The sequence below is a fragment of the Neoarius graeffei genome, chromosome 4 (assembly GCF_027579695.1).
Source record: "Neoarius graeffei isolate fNeoGra1 chromosome 4, fNeoGra1.pri, whole genome shotgun sequence".
Classification (NCBI taxonomy): Eukaryota; Metazoa; Chordata; class Actinopteri; order Siluriformes; family Ariidae; genus Neoarius; species Neoarius graeffei.
In genome coordinates, this window is record NC_083572.1 from 51,592,274 (window position 1) to 51,608,527 (window position 16,254).

General features: G+C 40.9%; 1 protein-coding gene across 2 annotated transcripts in view; it reads left to right on the forward strand.

Moving 5' to 3' along the window:
- Positions 1 to 15,831, forward strand: part of mybphb (myosin binding protein Hb) — a 28,964-nt gene extending 13,133 nt beyond the window's left edge. For both annotated transcript variants that reach the window (XM_060918242.1, XM_060918243.1), the window contains exons 4-13: positions 2,047 to 2,214; positions 6,962 to 7,050; positions 7,182 to 7,377; positions 7,780 to 7,919; positions 9,067 to 9,226; positions 9,516 to 9,652; positions 10,095 to 10,281; positions 14,621 to 14,653; positions 15,420 to 15,459; positions 15,582 to 15,831. In XM_060918242.1, coding sequence (XP_060774225.1) covers positions 2,047 to 2,214; positions 6,962 to 7,050; positions 7,182 to 7,377; positions 7,780 to 7,919; positions 9,067 to 9,226; positions 9,516 to 9,652; positions 10,095 to 10,281; positions 14,621 to 14,652 — 1,109 coding nt within the window. In that variant the 3' untranslated portion in view covers position 14,653; positions 15,420 to 15,459; positions 15,582 to 15,831. The remainder of the gene's footprint in view (positions 1 to 2,046; positions 2,215 to 6,961; positions 7,051 to 7,181; positions 7,378 to 7,779; positions 7,920 to 9,066; positions 9,227 to 9,515; positions 9,653 to 10,094; positions 10,282 to 14,620; positions 14,654 to 15,419; positions 15,460 to 15,581) is intronic.
- The last annotated feature ends 423 nt before the right edge of the window (positions 15,832 to 16,254 follow it).

Sequence of the window (16,254 nt, forward strand, 5' to 3'; positions counted from 1 at the left end):
CACCCACAGTTTACTATGACCTGGATGATTGAGAATCTTCACAGACATTCTATTCTGTTCTAAAATGTCATCAGTGATGCCCTTGCAGCTCTTTGTTGGTTATAGGGTTTGAGTGATTGATTGATTTGTGTGTGTGTGTGTGTGTGTGTGTGTGTGTGTGTGTGTGTGTGTGTGTGTGTGTGTGTGTGTGTTACACACAACCCCAATTCCAAAAAAGGTTGGGACACTGTGTAAAACATAATTAAAAAAGAATGTGACAATTTTCAAATCATGGAAACCGTATATTTCATTGAAAATAGTACAAAAACAACATATCTCATCTCATTATCTCTAGCCGCTTTATCCTGTTCTACAGGGTCGCAGGCATGCTGGAGCCTATCCCAGCTGACTACGGGCGAAAGGCAGGGTACACCCTGGACAAGTCGCCAGGTCATCACAGGGCTGACACATAGACACAGACAACCATTCACACTCACACCTACGGTCAATTTAGAGTCACCAGTTAACCTAACCTGCATGTCTTTGGACTGTGGGGGAAACCGGAGCACCCGGAGGAAACCCACGCGGACATGGGGAGAACATGCAAACTCCGCACAGAAAGGCCCTCGCCGGCCACGGGGCTCGAACCCGGACCTTCTTGCTGTGAGGCGACAGCGCTAACCACTACACCACCGTGCCGCCCACAATGTTGAAAATAAGAAATTTTATTGTTTTTTGAAAAATATATGCTCATTTTGAATTTGATGTCAGCAACACGTTTCAGAAAAGTTGGGACAGGGCAACAAAAGACTGAAAGTTGCGTAATGCTAAAAAAACCCTAATTTGGTTAATTGGCAACAGGTCAGTAACATATTGGGTATAAAAAGAGCATCCCAGAGAGGCGGAGTCTCTCAGAAGTAAAGATGGGGAGGGGTTCACCACTCTGTGGAAGACTGCGTGGGCAAACAGTGCAACAATTTAAGAATAACATTCCTCAGTGTAAAATTGCAAAGAATTTGGGGATCACACATCTGTGGTACATAATATCATGAAAAGGTTCAGAGAATCTGGAGAAATCTCTGTATGCAAGAGACAAGGCTGAAAACTGATATTGGATGCCTGTGATCTTCAGGCTCTCAGGCGACACTGCATTAAAAGCAGACACGTGTCTGTCATGGAAATCACTGTATGGGCTCAGGAACACTTCAGAAAACCATCTTATGTGAAAACTGCTAATTACTGCATCCACAAATGCAAGTTAAAACCAGATATAAAAGATATCCCGAAACACTTCCACCTTCTCTGGGCCCGAGCTCTTTTAGGATGGACTGAGGCGAAGTGGAAAATTGTCCTGAGGTCTGACGAATCAAAAGTAGAAATTCTTTTTAGAAATCATGGACACCACGTCCTCCAAGCTAAAGAGGAGATCAACCACCCGGGTTGTTATCAGTGCACAGTTCAAAAGCCAGCATCTGTGATGGTATGTGGGTGCATTAGTGCACATGACATGGGTAGCTTGTACATCTGGGAAGGCATCATTAATGCTGAATGATATATACACGTTTCAGAGCAATATGCTGCCATCCGGACAAAATATTTTTCAGGGAAGGCCTTCCTTCTTTCAGTGAGACAATGCCAAACTGCTTTCTGCACATATTAAAACTGCATGTCTGTGCAGTAAAAGAGTCCAGGTGCTAAACTGGCCTGCCTGCAGTCCAGATCTGTCTTTCTGTCAGATCTGTCTGTTTTTTGTGCATTATGAAGCACAAAATACAACAAAGGAGACTCCGAACTGTTGAGCAGCTGAAATTGTATATCAGGCAAGAATGAGACAACATTTCTCTTTCAAAACTACAGCAATTAGTCTCCTCAGTTCCCAAACGTTTACAGTGCGTTGTTAAAAGTAGAGGTGATGCAACACAGTAGTAAGCATGCCCCTGTCCCAACTTTTGCCCTGAGTTCATTACACACTGGGTCAAAAAACCAGTCTCTATTCTTATGCGTACATCTTCACATTTTCTTGCACATGAATTGAACTCATGTATTTTTTTTAATTGTTTCTTATAGCTGGTGATTGGAAGGCTGTCAATGATGAGCTCAGCATTTCCTGCCGTTATGTCATTAAGAACCAGACCACTGGTGACCGTCTCAACATCAGGGTGGTGGCTGTGAACGCTGGTGGCCGCAGCCCTCCTGCCACTTTCCCTGATGCTGTCCTGGTCAGAGAGGTTGTTGGTAAGTGCAGGTTTCCTGGTCAATAATTTATACCTCTCTACCACTTTAAGGAAATCTGAGTTGAGAAGTGCTGGACATGTTCTTGTATGCTGTGTAAGTGTTCTGCACCTATTACTGTAGCATAGGCTTTCCAAAAGACATAAAATTGCAAATATGTATTTGGCAAGAAGCGTGCCTGCTTTCCATAAGTTCTCCAGAATGCTGGCAAAGGTGTGCAGGAAAGCTTGAACTGGTTGTGTAAGACAGTGTGGCACCTGTGGAGCAAACTTTTTTTTATTATTATTTATTTATTTAATTTTTTAAAAATCTTGTGTTGTAAATCAAAACCCACAATTGTCAAAGTTGTTATATGGATTTTTTTTATAGTTACTAGCTGTTTTTATGTAAATTACATATCAAAATGTCAATAAACAAGAACAAGTAGGCTAATAAATAATGTCAGCTTATCAGAATATCGATGGCTTTAAACGATATGCAAAAGGGTTATTTTACATGTTGAAATACAGCTTTGGAAAACATTGAGACAATTTTTAGTGGTGGTCACCATTAAAAGTGGGAGAGTAATATTTGAATAGTTGGATTATGTTCATAAATTTATATTGAGGGAGTCTGTGGAATTGATTTCACTTAAAGTAGGCCTTGGCTACGAAACGTTTGAAAGGTACTGTACATCATGTTGACATGCTTGACTCAGGCTCACTGATGGGGTTGTCTTACAAAGCTGAGTGCATCAGGTATGTTGTTAATCACACTACGAGTATGTTGCTTGAACGCCACCAGAAACCAGTTTGGTGCCAGAAAAATAGCAGGTTGTAGAATTTCCCTCCCAAGTACAGTACATTTTCTCCGGAGAATAATATGCACTTGTAAGATTGGCTTAACCATGCAATTAATTTAACCTAAAGAAAGAAACGGAGAAAGAAAGAAAGAAAGAAAGAGAGAAAGAGAGAAAGCAGACATGGAGAATGGAAAGTTGAGCTATATTGGAAGGTAACTTGATTCCAATCTACGCACTTTTCTACGCACTACATACGTACGTGGAGGGGTGTACAGTGGCAGGTTCTTTTCTAGCACTCTTAGCACAATGGAGATGGGTATCTTATGAATTACTTCCCCAAATGTGTACAAAAATCCCAGTCACAAATCATGGGAAAATTGTTGGGAAGTGCTTCTCATTAACACATTACATGTGGAAGGTATTACATGGCTTGGATAGTCTGCCTTTTGAAGCAGTGACAAGCTACTTACCCTCAGAGCGATGGTGACAAATGTGAACAGTTCATGCGTAGGGGGTGGGTGACATTCCTGTGTGTTTTCACACTGTGTCACAGCTGAGGGCATCTTGGGCAAGCATTTGCCAGAGACACCATATTTATCTGAAAACAGGCCATGTTTAAATACAAAAAGGCAGACTTCAGAAAAATCCCTTAATACAGGTGATCAGATATCTGGTGATGTTTAGTGAATGTTTTTAAAGTATTGCTTAACTTAATTACAGATACATGTGTACAGTAACACTTGCTGGCAGCAATTTGGCAACAAACGCCAGTGACTCCAATACATATCAGTTTACGTTAAGACTTTATAGCTGCATGTGCTGTCTTCTTGGCATTGTAAGTGCAGTGGTACAGTACATCCTCACATAAGAGTGCTCCTGCTAAGATGCCATTTACAACATGCTTGGCCTTAAAAAAAAAATAAATGGAGATTATTTGCCTTGATCTGTGAAATGATTTTGTGAAATTATCACTGAAACCATTTTTCTTTTTTCCCTGTATTTCTTCCTGGAGCGAAGTGTTTTGGTTACACAACGTAACTCAAGCTCTGCATCATACATCATAAGAGGGTAGGATGTGTCAGACTGGCCTATTTACAGCTGTGATGAGATGAACAGGCCTGCGGTCAGCATGTCCAAAAGACCAAAGTAGATTTGCACTACAGTTTTAAGACAAGTTAACGATCAGTGTGCCACAGAACAGGATTCATGCTGTCATGAGCATTTTTTTCATCGTATCATTCTAATATGAGGTTGAATCTGATTTGAGTGATTCAACTTTGCAGCTTTTTTATTTTTTTTACCCAAATCACCATAAAATAATTCGGGAACAGGTTCGGCTTGATCAAGATGTGTTGCTCTTAAAGCTCGAAAAGGTTAGCAGTCTAATTTTAACTCTGATGGTCATGCACTTAAAGGTAACGTTGACATTAAACTGACACACACATTGGCATATACAAAGGTAAAATATCTACCAAACAATACCCATCAACACGAATCACTTCAGCATGGAAGAATTAATGAGATGTGTAAAAGCCTTTAAAAACAATAAGGCATCTGGATTGGACAACATTCATATCAAAGTCTGGAAGTCAAATGCCCTAAACACACAACTTCTTGAAATTTGCAACAAGACATTAAATGGTGATAGACCAGAATTTTGGGGTAAAGAGTGGGATTGTGCCAGTACTAAAGAAAGGTGACCTTGGAAATACAGGAAATCATCATGGAATATCACTGACAGGTACTGCTGCCAAGATTTACAGTAAGATGCTTCTGGACAGAATAAGAGCATGTCTGGATCCACTATTGCGAATAAACCAAAATGGTTTTCGCTCTGGCAGGTCAACCTTATCGCAAATTCTAACCCTGAGGAGATTCAATGAAGGAATAAAGGTGGAACAACTACCAGCAGTGCTAATTTTTGTTGACTTTAGTAAGGCGTTTGACTCCATACACAGAAAAAAGTTGATGGAAATATTGACAGCCTACCGAGTGTCCACTAAAATGGTGGAACCAATTAACATCCTTTGCAAAGACACAGTTGCACAAATACTAACACCTGACGGAGACAGTAAGTTTTTTGATGTAGTTGCAGGTATCCTACAAGGAGATACCCTTGCACCATTCTTATTCTTATTTATAGTTGCATTAGATTACACCCTTCATGAAGCTACCAGAGATCTAGAAATGGGGTTCTTGACGTCAAAACGACAAGGCTCTCTGCAACCTGCTGTGTAGTTCACCGACATAGACTATGCTGACGATTTGGCCTTACTTTCAAACTATGTGGAGCAGGCCCAACTACTCTTATTGAGGTTGGAAATCACAGGAGAAGCTATTGGCTTGCATGCCATCTACAAGAAGACAGAGTACATGTTGTACAACCAGGCAAATGCTGATTTGATAACACTAAAGGGAAAGAAGCTGAAACAGGTTGAAGACTAAGTATCTCGGTTCATGGATAGGATCTAGCAAGAAGGATATGGAAATAAGAATTGGACTAGCTTGGCAGGCATTGAACAAAATGGACAAACTTTGGAAATCTAACCTAGAGAGATCGCTAAAAAAACAGTTCTTCAGAGTGGCAGTTGAGTGTTTTGTTGTACGGTGCAGAGTGCTGGACACTTATAAAGGATACGAACAGCCGATTAGATGGCATGTACATGAATGCTAAGAGCAGTTCCTGGTGTTTCTTGGAAAAATCAGAAATCAAACAATGAGCTGTACAGAAAATCTCCGCAGCATATCATCAACACTTTGTGTAGGGAGGCTGAAGTTTATAGGGCACATGTGTAGGAGAAAGGAGGAAGTAGTGAATCAAGTGCTTCTTTGGGAGCCAAAGCAAGGAGTAAGAAGGAGGGGAAGAGCAGCACTTACTTATGTTGACCAGTTGAGGAAAGACACCGGATTACCCACTGAGGAACTGAAAAACATCATGGATGACCGTGAAGAATGGAGGAAGCTAGTCGATGATGTCCGAGCTAGCTCGAAATAGAGAAAATATCACTGTTATAATTGAGGAGTTAATAACAGATTGATAAACAACACAAATTAAACAAGATCAACTGTGATCTACTGCTCATTTACATATCCCCCTGCTCTCGCTTGTATCAGAATGCAAACAATCGAAGGAATAGGACACTTATTATGAATGTTGACATCAACAAATAATTAACCCTGAAACAAGCAGCTGTGATTCATAGTTGCTGAGAAAGGTGTTTGTGAAAATTTTGTAAATCCACCTGATGTGTTTTGCAAATACATTCAGTCGGTAAACAGGAAGTCGACATGGGACAGACCTGAAAATGGTATACACGGTATAGAACCCCAAGCTGAAGCTTGGTACTAAATATCAAGCAGTTGTGATTTCTAGTTGCTGAGAAAAGTGTTAGGAAAATTTTGTAAATCCACCCTATATGTTTCGTAAATACTTTAAGTCAGTAAACAGGAAGTTGAAGTGCGACAGACCTGAAAATGGTATATATGGTATAGAACCCCAAGCTGAAGTTTGGTACCAAGTGGCTATAATTTGTGGTTGCTGAGAAAAAGGGTGTTTCGGACGGACAGAGATACGGACAGACGGATGGACAGAGGTAAACCAGTATCCCCCTCCCCCCCACTTCGGAGCGGGGATATAATTAATAAATAGTGTATAGTCATTCTATACCTACTTGGTGGTGAGCTCAGGTTGCTATCTGTGTAGAGTTCTGCATGTTCTCATGTTCATGTGGGATTCCTTTGGGTTCTCTAGTTTCTTTCAATCACACTTGTGTAAGTGTGCATCTGTGTATGTATGTGAATCAGGCCCTGTGATGGACTGGTGTTCCATGCAGGGTGTGTTCCCACCTTACACCCAGTGTTCCAGGGATAGGCTTCGGATCCAATTAATGTATTTGTGAGAGAATGAATGAATGAATGAATGAATGTATTTTGTAAGCTATATGTAATTTTGGTTCTTATCCCCAATAGCTCGCCCCAAGATTCGCCCACCACGTTCGCTAAGGCAGCGTTATGTGGTAAACGTTGGAGAGAAAGTCAACCTTGTCATCCCCTTCACTGTATGTGAGCCTTACATCTTCAGCAGTTTCTTTTTCTTTTCTTTTTAAATAATAGCAAATTCAGAAGCATAAGAGCTTTGGAGTTGTTCCTTGCAGCCTTTATCACTTCAGGGTTGTTTTCTCCTTTATAGGGCAAACCCCAGCCTGTCATTACCTGGACAAAGGATGGACAGCCCATTGATACCAAGAGAGTGAACGTCCGCAACAGTGACAGGGACAGCATCTTTTTCATCCGCTCCTCTGAGCGAGCTGACTCTGGTGTCTATGAGATGTGTATTAAAGTGGACAGCTTTGAAGACAAGGCCCAGTGGACTCTGCAGATTATTGGCGAGTTGAGAGTTTACAGACTAACATCTTGATCAAATATTTAACACCAGCAAACTTCCTGCTGTTTATTGTCTTCTGAGATCCATAAGCTCATAATGTTGTAGAAAATTGGTGAGGAGCATTTCAACATTTTAGTGGGAGGCTTTTCATACATTAAGTTACAAGAAGCATTGCAAAAGCTATGTTTTTATACCTTAACCCTAAGGGTTAAGGTAGGCTAGTCCATTCCTAGTTCTAATTTTGTAAACGTTTTAAGTTTACAAAATGATATAAACGTACAGTATGATTATGCAGATTATGTCTTTAAGCAGAATGTTAGTACTTTGTTCACATTTGGTTGTGCTAAGGTGTCCTTGTGAAATTTGCCATTTTCAATACGATCCTGTTTGTTCTGAACCACAGAACTGCCAGGTCCACCAACAGGCATAAAGATTGTGGACACCTGGGGGTTCAATGTTGCTTTGGAATGGACCGAGCCGAAGGATAATGGAAACACAACCATCACTGGATACACAGTGCAGAAAGCTGACAAAAAGACTGGGGTAAGGGCTTCTTCTCTTTACTTTATTAAATAATATGGCAAATAATAAATGAATCAAATAGATTTACTGCTTCGTGCTGGGCAGTAGTTGCTTTTCACGTTCAGGATGTTATGTGTAGAAATCAACAATGCAATATGTCCATATTGGCCATTAGTCCTCTTCTACTGTTTTTATATCTACAGTTTTACAAAGTCTTAAATTTATTTTAGTATTAGGCACTATAAGTTACATACTCATTCAGTCATTTATTGAGGGCGGCACGGTGGTGTAGTGGTTAGCACTGTCACCTCACAATAAGAAGGTTCTGAGTTTGAGTCTAGTAGCTGAGGGGGGCCTTTCTGTGTGGAGTTTGCATGTTCTCCCCATGTCTGTGTGGGTTTCCCTCACAGTCCAAAGACATGCAATTAGGGTAACTGGCTACTTGAAATGGTCCATAAGTGTGAATGTGTGTGTGAGTGCGCAGAAAGGAACTGGCCTCCCTACTGCTTCAATTCCGACCAAATCAACCAAAACGTGGTTCGCCTCAAGCCCAAATCGGGTTCGGCAATGACAACGAATGATTTATTGAGAACGTAAATTCAAGGACTTCATTGCCTGATTTTGAGTTTCTTTTATTAACTCTAATCTCTAACATTAAAAGTACTTCATCACAACTCCTAGTAAGCTGACATTTAGGGGTTTCGAAAGGCCAGAAGGGGGATTATGTCGTGGCGATGTCTGTCCGGCCGTCCGGCCCAAGAAGGGTCCTCACCTTCTGAAATCAACTCCTTGCACAATTTTTGGAGGAATTTCACGAAACGTCATGGGATTCTTTGTTATATGTCAGTCATACGCATATTGCAATTTCGTTCAGTTCAGTCGCATTTTACCAGAGTTATGGCCTTGATTATCAAACTTGTACTTTGACAATTTCATGAGGATGTATTAAGCACTTATAGCATAGATATAGTTGCCAGCAGGGGATATTGTGCACTCAGAGCACTCTTGTTTTTGCTGAGTTGTTAACCAAATTGTTAAAGTAAAGGACAAGTCAGTCCTTTACTGCTTCTTGAAATGCATTACTGACTATTTAGGAATATTAAACTTGGCCCGTATAATGTTTATCAATAATCTGTACTCATCCAGTGTTGCTGTTTCCTCTCCACAGGACTGGTTCACAGTGCTGGAACACTATCACAGGCTGAATGCCACAGTCTCAGACCTGATCATGGGAAATACTTATACTTTCCGGGTCTTCGCGGAGAATAAGTGTGGAATCAGCAAGGATGCCACTGTTACAAAGACCTCTGCCACCATCCAGAAGACAGGTTTCATTATGATCTCTATTTGGTAGAATATGCTAGGCCAGTGTTACCATTGATCTGTTTTTGGCCAGTTGTACTTTGATTTGGTGTAGTGTTTCATTTTTAATATTAAATTGAAGTGTGAACCTTGCATATTACCACAATTGTTGACATCTCAAGAAGATGTATTAAAAGCATCGGTGTCCATCTGACATCATCAAAGATGTCTTTTAAGCATCTTTGAGCTCTTTGGGAAGTTAAAAACTCCAATGGAACAGTGATGTATCTGACTTTTATGTCATTTTGCAATCAGGTATTAACTATAAACCACCAGACTACAAGGAACGTGACTTCACTGAGGCCCCCAAGTTCACCACCGACATGCCAGACCGCTGCACTACTGTAGGCTACAGCACCAAGCTGCTGTGCTCTGTCAGAGGATTCCCTAAGGCATGTTCGTTCACTTCAGCCAGACTGCTTTCATTCAGATTAGTCCAGTTATAGGAGTACATGGCTTGAGTAAGTCAGTGTAGAAGTTAGTGGGTTGATTGGATTGGATTGGGTTGGATGTAGACTAAACATATTCAGAATGTTGAAAATTGTAGCTAATATCATGTGATATACAGACAGCAGTAACCCACACATAACCCACCATTGTATGGTTGTAACGTTAAAATTTGACTGGACACTGGCAGCCAGCTCTTCCTCGTCATTAGTAAAAGCTCTTGGCATAGAAATTAAATAGAATAACTTCACACTGGCGAGTACTGGATGAGTGGCATTGTTGCTTGTAGCCAAGAGAGGCCCCTGAAAACTGTGAAAAGTTGTATCTCTGTAAGGAGTATGGACCAAATCACTTATTTTCCTTTTCATCTCCCTTTCCTTTCTGCAGCCCAAGATTCAGTGGATGAAGAACCAGATGATCATTGGTGATGACCCCAAATACAGGCAGCTAAACAACCAGGGCATCTGCTCTCTGGAGATCCGCAAGCCCGGAAACTTTGACGGCGGTGTGTACACATGCAGGGCCATCAATGAACACGGTGAAGCGGCTGTCACCTGCAAGCTGGAGGTCAAACGTAAGTCAACCAAAGGATGATAAGTGTAACAGGTAGCAATAAACAGTGCATGGCTTGTTTTTGCAGTAGGTTTTAGGTATAGTGTTTGAGGTTATTGAATAGTTGACAAAACAAATAGGCACTGCACTCATTTTGATGGTTATTAGCTCATAGGCGATGAGCTTATACCATCCTGTATTTCCGCCGGCGGCCACGATTCACAAAAATCGCTTCTTCTCTCTCAATTCTTCACCGATTTTTATTCTTTTTGGCAGGAAGATAGGTCTGCTGGGGGTGCATATGGCTTCAACCCAAATTTGGATAATTGTAATTAATAATGAAGATATGGAGTAATTAAGCCCTAACGAGCAGTTTCCACACAAATCACTTCTCTCTCAATTCTTTACCGATTTTTTTTTATTCTTTCTGGCATGAAGGTAGGGGTACCTAGGGTGCATATACAGTGGGGCAAAAAAGTATTTAGTCAGTCACCAATTGTGCAAGTTCTCCCACTTAAAAAGATGAGAGAGGCCTGTAATTTTTATCATAGGTATACCTCAACTATGAGAGACAAAATGAGAAAAAAAATCCAGAAAATCACACTGTCTGTCTGATTTTTAAAGAATTTATTTGCAAATTATGGTGGAAAATAAGTATTCGGTCAATAACAAAAGTTCATCTCAGTACTTTGTTATATACCCTTTGTTGGCAATGACAGAGGTCAAATGTTTTCTGTAAGTCTTCACAAAGTTTTCACACACTGTTGCTGGTATTTTGGCCCATTCCTCCATGCAGATCTCCTCTAGAGCAGTGATGTTTTGGGGCTGTCGCTGGGCAACACGGACTTTCAACTCCCTCCAAAGATTTTCTATGGGGTTGAGATCTGGAGACTGGCTAGGCCACTCCAGGACCTTGAAATGCTTCTTACGAAGCCACTCCTTCGTTGCCCGGGTGGTGTGTTTGGGATCATTGTCATGCTGAAAGACCCAGCCACGTTTCATCTTCAATGCCCTTGCTGATGGAAGGTTTTCACTCAAAATCTCACGATACATGGCCACATTCATTCTTTCCTTTACACGGATCAGTCGTCCTGGTCCCTTTGCAGAAAAACAGCCCCAAAGCATGATGCTTCCACCCCCATGCTTCACAGTAGGTATTGTGTTCTTTGGATACAACTCAGCATTCTTTCTCCTCCAAACACGACAAGTTGAGTTTTTACCAAAAAGTTCTATTTTGGTTTCATCTAACCATATGACATTCTCCCAATCCTCTTCTGGATCATCCAAATGCTCTCTAGCAAACTTCAGATGGGCCTGGACATGTACTGGCTTAAGCAGGGGGACACGTCTGACATTGCAGGATTTGAGTCCCTGGTGGTGTAGTGTGTTACTGATGGTAGCCTTTGTTACTTTGGTCCCAGCTCTCTGCAGGTCATTCACGAGGTCCCCCCATGTGGTTCTGGGATTTTTGCTCACCGTTCTTGTGATCATTTTGACCCCACGGGGTGAGATCTTGCGTGGAGCCCCAGCTCGAGGGAGATTATCAGTGGTCTTGTATGTCTTCCATTTTCTAATAATTGCTCCCACAGTTGATTTCTTCACACCAAGCTGCTTACCTATTGCAGATTCAGTCTTCCCAGCCTGGTGCAGGTCTACAATATTGTTTCTGGTGTCCTTTGACAGCTCTTTGGTCTTGGCCATAGTGGAGTTTGGAGTGTGACTGTTTGAGGTTGTGGGCAGGTGTCTTTTATACTGATAATGAGTTTAAACAGGTGCCATTAATACAGGTAACGAGTGGAGGACAGAGGAGCCTCTTAAAGAAGAAGTTACAGGTCTGTGAGAGCCAGAAATCTTGCTTGTTTGTAGGTGACCAAATACTAATTTTACTGAGGAATTTACCAATTAATTCATTAAAAATCCTACAATGTGATTTCCTGGATTCTTTCCCCCCATTCCGTCTCTCATTCCGTCCCTATGATGAAAATTACAGGCCTCTCTCATCTTTTTAAGTGGGAGAACTTGCACAATTGGTGGCTGACTAAATACTTTTTTGCCCCACTGTAACTTCTACCCACATTTGCTTAATTACAATTATTAATGAAGTTATGGACTAATTAAGCTTTAATGAGCAGGTCAACAAAAATCACTTCTTCTCGGTCAATTCCTCGCCGTTTTGGATTCTTTCTGGCAAATAGGTCGGTATTCCTAGGGTGTATATAGCTTCTATATATATACACTGGTGCTTGAAAGTTTGTGAACCCTTTAGAATTTTCTATATTTCTGCATAAATATGACCTAAAACATCAGATTTTCACACAAGTCCTAAAAGTAGATAAAGAGAACCCAGTTAAACAAATGAGACAAAAATATTATACTTGGTCATTTATTTATTGAGGAAAATGATCCAATATTACATATCTGTGAGTGGCAAAAGTATGTGAACCTTTGCTTTCAGTATCTGGTGTGACCCCCTTGTGCAGCAATAACTGCAACTAAACGTTTGCGGTAACTGTTGATCAGTCCTGCACACCGGCTTGGAGGAATTTTAGCCCGTTCCTCCGTACAGAACAGCTTCAACTCTGGGATGTTGGTGGGTTTCCTCACATGAACTTCTTGCTTCAGGTCCTTCCACAACATTTCGATTGGATTAAGGTCAGGACTTTGACTTGGCCATTCCAAAACATTAACTTTATTCTTCTTTAACCATTCTTTGGTAGAACGACTTGTGTGCTTAGGGTCGTTGTCTTGCTGCATGACCCACCTTCTCTTGAGATTCAGTTCATGGACAGATGTCCTGACATTTTCCTTTAGAATTCGCTGGTATAATTCAGAATTCATTGTTCTATCAATGATGGCAAGCCGTCCTGGCCCAGATGCAGCAAAACAGGACCAAACCATGATACTACCACCACCATGTTTCACGGATGGGATAAGGTTCTTATGCTGGAATGCAGTGTTTTCCTTTCTCCAAACATAACGCTTCTCATTTAAACCAAAAAGTTCTATTTTGGTCTCATCTGTCCACAAAACATTTTTCCAATAGCCTTCTGGCTTGTCCACGTGATCTTTAGCAAACTTCAGACAAGCAGCAATGTTATTTTTGGAGAGCAGTGGCTTTCTCCTTGCAACCCTGCCATGCACACCATTGCTGTTCAGTGTTCTCCTGATGGTGGACTCATGAACATTAACATTAGCCAATGTGAGAGAGGCCTTCAGTTGCTTAGAAGTTACCCTGGGGTCCTTTGTGACCTCGCTGACTATTACACGCCTTGCTCTTGGAGTGATCTTTGTTGGTCGACCACTCCTGGGGAGGGTAACAATGGTCTTGAATTTCCTCCATTTGTACACAATCTGTCTGACTATGGATTGGTGGAGTCCAAACTCTTTAGAGATGGTTTTGTAACCTTTTCCAGCCTGATGAGCATCAACAGCACTTTTTCTGAGGTCCTCAGAAATCTCCTTTGTTCGTGCCATGATACACTTCCACAAACATGTGTTGTGAAGATCAGACTTTGATAGATCCCTGTTCTTTAAATAAAACAGGGTGCCTACTCACACCTGATTGTCACCCCATTGATTGAAAACACCTGACTCTAATTTCACCTTCAAATTAACTGCTAATCCTCGAGGTTCACATACTTTTGCCACTCACAGATATGTAATATTGGATCATTTTCCTCAATAAATAAATGACCAAGTATAATATTTTTGTCTCATTTGTTTAACTGGGTTCTCTTTGTCTACTTTTAGGACTTGTGTGAAAATCTGATGATGTTTTAGGTCATATTTATGCAGAAATATAGAAAATTCTAAAGGGTTCACAAACTTTCAAGCACCACTGTATATAGCTTGTATATAGTGTATATAGCTTGCGACATTTATTGCGCAAGGTGGCCCACTTTAGATCGTCAGTGATGGCGTAGCTCACTCTGGCCTGGTCTAGTCCAGAAGGAACGGTCTTGTTTTTGCATTAAATAGTTGCAGAATTAATCTGATTTAGTATAATGTATACAGTAATAAACTGATCCAAGTTGTCAGATTAAACAATATTATGGTTGTTTATAGCAGTTAAATACCACAATCCTGTTGAATTCTTGAATCTGAACAGCCTAAATATGACAGTATTTCTGGATGTAATTCACAGGTTTATATTCATTAAATTACAGATTAAAACCCTCTTGTTATTTACCAATGCAAAATATATAACTATGGATATAGTGAAGCTTTCTGTAAGAAGGTTTATTTAACATTTAGTCCCAGGGATCAGTGCTTAGTAACAGTCAGAAGGTTCTCTGCCATGGGAAAGTCTTCAGGACAGAAGACTTAGTCTAATATAGATTTTTTTTTTTCTTCCTATACAGAACCAGTGATTCTTGATGCTGATAAGAAATAAGGTAAAAGGCCATGTTGATGTTGGCTAGTGTCTGTCATGTGGTTCAGATCAATGTTTGTTCCTTTACTTATGCACGTATTATCTCACATAAATAATGAGAAACTACTTCTTGTCACTTTGCCACTAAATAATACTGATAGTGAATCCTGATCAGTTCACCCTCAAGGGGCTAATATTTGTTTGGCCATAAGAAGCCGAGGTGTTCCAGATAAGCAATTTCGAGCCCTAAGTACTTTATATCTATTTGGGTCTTGACAACTGTCTCCCTTGACCCCATCCCCCATGTGCTGACCTTGTATGGTGCGTACTAAATTTGGATAGCACAGTCTCTGCCGCGGCAAGGTTCAGAGTTCTACTGCTATGTAAATTAAATCTGGTGTGGCTCCATATGTGTACAACGGGAAAGGAAATCGCATTTCCCTGACTCAGCACCCAGCTCCCCATTAGGCCCCAGGGGGCCTGCTGTCACTCGCTGGAAGCGCTTACACTAATAAACTCTTCTGCCTACATTCATTGCATGAAAATTAAAATTCTCTGTGAGGGAGGAATCGCAATCATTTGCCACGTTCATGGGATGAATATTGTGTTGTATCTGAAATTGCTTTAAAAAAGGGGGGGGGAAGTAGTTTTTGATAGTGTTTAATTTATAGCCATTGAAACAAAAGTAGATAAACCCCACCACAATTTAGGTTGCTTCAGCTGTCATAATTATTACTAGAGACCACTTGCACCTGCTTGTTTCACGTTTCTGCCTGCATTTGTTCCAGTCCCGAATTAGGAGCAGCAGGATCACAGTTTGCTCAAAAGGTAATGCCACATGATTGTGCTCACTCTGCCTGTAGAACGTCACGTCAAATATCACGCATGTAATTTGATGATTTGTTGTCAAATATGAGCTGATGAGATTTTCATTCCTTTTTTTTTTTAAGGAGTCTGAAGATACCATTTGCTGATGCAAAAACAAAAAACCATGAACTGTACATATCAAGGAAATAACAAGGGACATTTATAGTCTTTTTCAACTCACAAATAGAGCACATCTATTATATACAGTATATATCATCATTGACTGCCTATGGTTGAAACAACTGTTTATTCGTTTCTGTTTCTGAATGTATCTTCTGATACCTGGCACCGTCCTTATATTTAAGACTGAAATAAATTCATGCCTTCAATTTGTTCTCATTGTTTGTTTTGTTTTTTTCCATCAGTTACAATTACAGATATAATAATAATTTAAATTTATATAGCGCCTTTCTCACACCCAAGGTCGCTTTACAATTAGGGGGAAAAAAAAAAAAGATTACACCAAAAGAGGGTCAGGATGTAATTCCAATGGCGTAGCGACCCAGAGTTCCACCAAAAGGTGCATGAAGATAAATCCCACACCACCTGCACAGCTGCTGCGACACCACCGGGCAACATCGCTCGGAAGCACAGAAGCACCGCCGCACAGAGCGCTGGACAACCCTGATGTTGAAAGGGCGACAAGCTCACTGCAATCCATAGCGAGTAGCAGAGACATCACCCATGGCGTACCAAGGCCTGAAGGGAACCGACGCCCAAAACTGGGTCTGGAGCTACACCACAACCGGTGGACAA